The 7,040-nt window shown below is 56.2% G+C and overlaps 1 protein-coding gene across 1 annotated transcript; it reads left to right on the top strand.

Moving 5' to 3' along the window:
- Positions 1–2,529: 2,529 nt before the first annotated feature.
- VDBG_06846 (pumilio domain-containing protein) lies at positions 2,530–5,492 on the top strand (the record flags this gene model as incomplete). The annotated part of the gene is made up of 4 exons (XM_003003238.1): positions 2,530–2,541; positions 2,829–2,958; positions 3,027–4,513; positions 4,563–5,492. 4 exons carry the CDS (start codon positions 2,530–2,532, stop codon positions 5,490–5,492), a joined length of 2,559 nt encoding a protein of 852 aa, XP_003003284.1.
- Positions 5,493–7,040: the final 1,548 nt, after the last annotated feature.

Below are 7,040 nucleotides of genomic sequence, written 5' to 3'. Positions count from 1 at the left end.
CTCTGTTGCAGGTGACACGAGCCGAGACGACGAAGTCACAGACCGAAAGACAGACACCAGCCCGACAAAAGGAGCTTGCTGAAGTACAAAAAAGTTGCTTGCCTCGTTACCAGCGCTGCACGTTTCTGCCATTCTGTCCCTAGCCCGGTCTTTTCCCACCGAGTTACTCTCAAGACTCGGGCGAGAAAAGTGTATTCAGCATCGCCGCTGCCGCTATTTCTGCAATCCGTACTTTGCTCGCGCCTCACATATCGACCAGCTGGAACACACAAAAGGGGTCTGGGTTCCGTATTCGATCGACTCGTCCCTCAACGTACTTTACGTTTCCTTGCTCTGTACATCGACGTCGAAGAAACCCATACCTTGGGGCTTGACCCAAAGCATTGGTATCCTCACAGCACGACATAGTTGCATCCACGAACAAAGCTTCTACAGATCTGCATCTACACACGAGTCGACCGACTCAGACTTTCTTGAAATCATATTCTTCCACGGCACCAGACGAAGCTGCGCGCGCCAACATCACATAAGTATCATCAAGCACGATCGACGACACGGGACACACATCCTTTTACTCAAAGTTATCAGTAAAGGCAATCCCCGTCCCTCCGCTCGCCAACGCACGCCAGATATTCACTTCGCCAGTTCTCCGTTCTTCTGCACGCCGTCAGGCTCGAAGCTTCCGAAACACGGACGCCTCTCTTGCTCTCCCTTGCAAACCGTGGCTGGGCAACAAACCCTAGCTACCTACACAGCGACACGGGCACCCTACCGTCTTGGCAGTATCCAGTCCCATCTCTTGGCTTTCTGGGCCCCTGTCAACTCACTAACTAGCACCTTAATTAATTCCGAAGCCCCCAAGCCAGCCCTCCCCCGCCCGTCACAGTCATCCACTTGTCGTCCCCGCCGTGCTGCGACCCCCTTGGCCAGGCCCTCCAACAACGCCGCCCCTTGATCTGCACTCCTGTGTTTGGGCGAGAAGAACCCAGACGTTCAACCACAAGACGAGGAGTTGGCCTGAGTAGCAGCAGCAGCAGCAGGACGATTATCATCATCATCATCATCATTGTGCCTGCACGTGTGCCTCCACGCCCCCCGACTGTCGACCAAGTCAGCAAGCCGGAGCTGCACGTCAGCTGAATTACCAGCTAGCCCTACATCACTGGATCTCGTTTGCCAGCGGACCGCACCCATTGACGGACCTCCCTGACATCCATCTCCCCTGATCCTAGTTCTTTTCCTGTATCAAGCAGGCTCTCCGCTCTTTCGACAGCAAGACACGACGACACGCAGTTCCTCGTTGTCTTGTGGAAGCCTTCCCAAGTACCACGGAATTCATTCAGTGCTGCGTTCTGTCTCGAGCCACAACCGAGTAACTTGCGCCAGACGATACCTATTCTTCGCGGCCCAGTTTCTCACTGCGGAGACAACCACACGGGTACCAGCCACTTTCGAGTCGTTTTTGCGCCCTCGTTTTTGCGCACCCCTGTTCGACGGAAGACGGCCTGCCCGTCCTCGAACTGCAGATCGACCATACCGCGTCACAGCCAGGAGAACTAAGGAGTCGAAAGATCTCGACGAAAAGGGAGTTTTGCGGCTCGAATACCGCGGTGTCTGGTAAGTTGCTGGTTTTTTTCTTGCTTTTGCCTTTTTATCGTGCGTCGCCAGCATTCCTTCACCAACCCAACAAACACCCTTGAGGTTTGCGATTGCGTACCGCCCCCATCTCCACCCTGCCAGCACCCGGAAGCAAGCTTTCAAGGACGCAGCACTCTGAAAATCGGGGGCGATTCTTTTCATCTGGTGTCGCTTCATGCACCACCACCAACCCCAGCTCTTCTGACAACCCTCATCCTGTCTTGTCCTGTGCTTGCTGCTTGTTGCGCCTACTCCTCCTCCTCTTCCTCCTCCACCTCCTCCACCCTGCTCCCCTGTTCCTAGCCTGTTTCTTCTGCCCTCTGCAACCCCCCTGGTCGCCCTCAATCAACCTCGAGCATCGCCAGCCGAGCCTGCACAGAGGACCACGAGTTGTGGTACTAGAACCAGATCTCCCCCAAACTCTTCCCCCTGCGAACATTTCGTCTCGTCTCTGTCCACCCGCCTCTGCACATCTCCGAAGCCACGCCCACCCACATACACGCACACACGGCATCGTCGCACCCTCACGGATTTCCAGCCCCAGGGCCCGTACCTAGCTGACAGCCACCGCTCTTTGCGACGTTAGAACGGAGAGCAGCGATTTTACGCACGGATTACTTTACTTTCGCCCTTCTGCCACGGAGCGCAGACAACAAGAGCGTATATAATAGGCCGGCGCTGTTCACCACGACGACGACCAAACACTAGGCGCAGGTTGCCCTTGATTTTGATCTTCGAAGCCCACATTTGCTGTCGCAAAGCACGCCCGCGACAGACGCACGTACATCGCAATTCCACTTAGGACAAAGTCTTTGCCCAGCTGGCTAGACCAGCGTGACTTTCAACGATAGAGTGATTCAATTCTCCCGCCCTTCCAAGTAACGCAACATAATGACAACCGCGGTAAGTCAAACATGGCCCTTTAAGCGAGCGACAGTCTACAACTGGGAAGGGAGGATGGAGCAGAGGGAGGAGAGGGGCGTGAGTCGTCCGAGGCCGCGCGCCCGCAAGACCGGTCCCTAGCGCACCAGCGATTCTAAGGCTTGATTCGCTGGCTCGGCACGGAAGCCCCAAGCCTGTGCGACGCTGACGCAGGTTGCATTTTCCATCCTCGCAACGCTGCCTCTACATCTCCATTGCTCATGTGCAATCCACTGCTCGATTACTGACGCTGGCGCTCGTTTTACTAGGCACGAGCACGAGGCTTCGGAAACTTCAACATGAACAACACACGAGACGACAACCCCGCCAAGGGTATGGCGTCTTTCCGCCCGTCGACAAAGGGCATTTGGGAGAATGCCTACCAAGGGAGCAAGCGAGGTACGTCTCTCACTGCAGGCAATGCAGCGCATCTACCGCGCAGCTTGGCTAACACTCCGCCGTCGTAGCATCCGACAACACCCTGCCCACAGGGTCTGGTGCTCTCATTCCCGATTCGCAAGCCGACACCTCTGCGTGGACCACGACGCGGCCGTGGAACCCCGACTCCACGCAAACCAGATCGACGTCAGGCAGCACGTCGCCCACCCGTACACGCGACAACCTCTTCTTCGATAATCCCAACGGAGCGTTCGGCCAAGCGCGTTTCGCAAATGGACGACCCAAGTCGTTCCTCGAGGAGGAGAAGGAGAACTCGAGCTACGGTCCCAACTTTGGCGCCTACGAGGCGGAGCGCGGTTTCGCCAGGCACGAGAAGCGCGGCTCGCAGGAACGCACGTTCATGACCATGGGGGCCGTTGGCGCCCCGCCCTCCCGAGATGGCAGCATTCCTCCTTCGAGGCATTCGGAGGAGTCTCACCACTCGCCTCCCGCATTCCGAGACACATTTGGCTATCCCTCCGGACATACGCCCAGCAACTCCATTGCCTCTCATGCCCAGCGTCCCTCCATTCCTGGCCACTCCTCGTCCTTCCCTTCACAGAGCAACACAACAAACAACAACAATAACAGCCGAAGTTACATGACCAACGGCAGGATGGATGAAGCAGACTTGTCGAGCCAGTTCAGCAAAGGCCTCAGCCTCGATGATACCGCTGCGCTGTCGCAGGTCCTGTCCAACGGCGGCAACGGGCAGTCGTTCCAGCTCAACCCTGGATCGCAGCCCTGGCTTGGTGGTTTCAGCCAGCATGCCCCCGACGTGTACAGCGACTACATGACGCAGTATTTGGCCAGCAAGCGTCCGTCTGTCGACCGCTACTCCCCGGCTCCCGCCGCCTACCGTGTCGCCAACGTGCCCAAGTCGTACTCCCCGCATCCCACCGACCCTTGGAGCCAGCGAGCGGCCCACCGGGATCCGAGAATGGTACCCGACTCGGAGAGGCGTACCCCCGCGCCCTACATGCAACCCCAGGCTCAACCCTTCTTCCCTGGACCGTACTACACGGGCCAGTATCCCGCACAGTTCCCACCGAATCTGTACGACTTCGCTGCCCGGGCGCCCATGATTCCTGGCTATGGTCTGCCCATGGGCTACCCTTTAACGGGACACATCCCCGTGCGGCCCGCCAAGGACCAAGACTCTGGCAAAGGCGTGCGCAGCGTGCTTTTGGAAGAATTCAGGTCAAGTTCAAAGTCGAACAAGCGTTACGATCTGAAGGACATCTATGGCCACGTTGTTGAGTTCAGTGGCGACCAACACGGCTCCAGGTTTATTCAGCAGAAGCTCGAGACGGCCAACAGCGACGAGAAGGACCAGATCTTCCGCGAGATCGAGCCAAACGCCGTTCAGCTGATGAAGGACGTGTTCGGCAACTACGTCATCCAGAAATTCTTTGAACACGGCAATCAGGTTCAGAAGAAGGTGCTGGCTGCGCAGATGAAAGGCAAGGTTGTGGATCTGTCGATGCAGATGTACGCCTGTCGCGTAGTACAAAAGGTATGTCAGCGCTGTCGTCGCCCAGTACGAACCAAACTAACTCGAACAGGCTCTTGAGCACGTGCTCGTCGAGCAGCAGGCGGAGCTGGTTGATGAGCTCCAGCCTGACATCGTCAAGGTTGTCAAGGACCAGAACGGTAACCACGTTGTCCAGAAGGTCATCGAGCTGGTCCCCCGTCAGTATATCGACTTTGTCATGGATTCCTTCCGCGGCCAGGTCAGCCAGCTCGCTGCGCACACGTATGGGTGCCGCGTCATTCAGCGCATGCTCGAGTACGGTACAGACCAAGACAAGGAGGTCATTCTCACAGAGCTCCACAACTCGGCCCAGGTCCTGATCACCGATCAATACGGCAACTATGTCACCCAGCATGTCATTCAGCATGGCAAGCCCGAAGACCGGGCCAAGATGATTCATCTGGTCACGTCACAGCTGGTGACTCTGTCGAAGCACAAGTTTGCGTCCAACGTTGTTGAGAAGTGCATCGAACATGGCTCACCCGAGGAGCGCAAGTCGATCCGCGAGCAGCTCACCACTATGGGACCCGATGGCACCAGCCCCCTCCAGCTGATGATGAAGGATCAGTATGGCAACTATGTGATCCAGAAGCTTCTCAACCAGCTTGATGGTGGCGATCGCGAAGCCTTCATCGAGGAAATGAAGCCCCAGTTCATCGCCCTAAAGAAGACCAGCACTGGTCGCCAGATCGCTGCGATCGACCGCCTAATCTTCGCCGCTTCTTCCCCCGCTCCTCCCCGTCCAGGCAGTAGCAAGGCGATGTCTGGACAGAATACACCTGCTCTGCAGGTTGATTCATCAGCCCCCACACCTGTTCTGACGATGGAGCCCAACAGCCCTCAGAGCAGCAGCCCGCCCAGCACGAACGCGAGCGCCGTCGGCGAGACAGCCGAGGAGGACCGCAAGGCCCAGCTCCACCCAGGCGGTGCTAGCCTCCAGGTGCAGGTCGAGGATGCCTAAAGCATCCCCGCCGTATTATTTCCCGTTGGATCTCCATAACAGTCCATGAACCATGGGTCTTTTCGACAATGTATTACAACATTACTTGGCCGTGTCACTGGCAAGCACCTCTGGCAGCCGTTACCGGCCACCACGCCTGGCCCCGATTTGCGGGCATGGCGTCACTACACTTCCTAATCACATGTTCACGACAGTTTCACTTTGAATTTACGGCCTCGAATATTGCGAGAGAACTGGACAATACAGCCATTACAACAACTTGCCCGGAGCATGAGGCGGCTGGGCTCTCCGGACAGCAAAACTCACACGGCGCAAGACGTTACGGATTCTTTTTTTTTTCCTCTTTCATCTACCACGTGTTCTTTTGGGTTTCATTGTCTCACCGTGAGATCGAGGGGTATGTCGGGCAGTCCTTCATAACGGTCTTGGGGCTTGGGTATGGAAGGTGCTTGGTGGCCCTGTTACGGCTGCCATGATGGGTTGAACGGTTTGGCTGGGACATTAAAATGGTATACACTAGTAGCTGGGAAGGGGGTGCACTGGTACATGGGAATCTGTAGTAATGGCGTGTCTAGCATTGATAGCCGCATTGACATGTGATGCCAATCTCGGTTTGTGTAGTACCACTGCAGTATGCAAATTAAGATCACGTCAGTATACCTTGACCTGTGCGAAGACCTCTAGCACCCTCCGTGAGAGCATTGCTTCGGGCAAGCTGGCGTCTCAGCCCAGCGTGGAATGCGTAGCTGGCAGCTCGTTCAGCGAGTGCATTTATTGTAAATACGACCAAAGGGCTTATCTCTCCGTAAATACGCCGGAATACCGCTCGGTGCCTGCTAATACAAGAAGATTGCCAAACCTCTCAGGGGCCTGGCCGAGTATACCTAGCGGCGAGTAACGATTGATCTGACAGAGCAGCTCGACCAACCTAATAAACCATAACCCTAATCCTCGACTCCCGCCCTGCCAGCCCTCCAGCTCCGCCTCTCCGTAAGTTTTTGCCGATCCCTCTAAAGTTCTTTCGATGACCGACCTTTACAGGTGAAGTGTCAGTGCTTGATTTCGGGCAGAGTGAAGAGGACTTCCATACATAGTCCGCAGGCAACAGAATATAAGTAGGGGTCCGGAATATATCTGAATTCTGGCCCTCCGCAGTACTGATATGTACGGTTTCGTAACCCTTAGGCCCTGAACAACCCCCCGATTGGTAGCCCCGCAGGGCTCCCTGACATGAAGCCTCTTTCTGTCGATGCTATAGAGTAACCTATTGCCGTTCGCTAGCCGGCGTACATCACCTATTGCAAGGGAGCCGGCGCCCAGCACTCTGCCATCTACAATTGGGCGTACGAGCTGTGAGATCGGCCCTCGAAGGCGAAGACGAAAATGGACAGGGCGAAACACTGTGGGCGAACAAACAACGAAGGCATCACGAGTTCCGGGGAACGAGACCTCCTGGAGGAGGGGGTGGGGGTGCAATGTGAGGGGTTATGCGTTGGACGTTGAGCGGCGCCTTCTCACCGATCGACCAGCAATAAGATACCGTTCATA

The sequence above is a fragment of the Verticillium alfalfae genome, genomic scaffold, assembly GCF_000150825.1.
Source record: "Verticillium alfalfae VaMs.102 supercont1.8 genomic scaffold, whole genome shotgun sequence".
In the NCBI taxonomy this organism is placed as follows: domain Eukaryota; kingdom Fungi; phylum Ascomycota; class Sordariomycetes; order Glomerellales; family Plectosphaerellaceae; genus Verticillium; species Verticillium alfalfae.
This window is presented reverse-complemented; position numbering and strand designations above follow the sequence as displayed.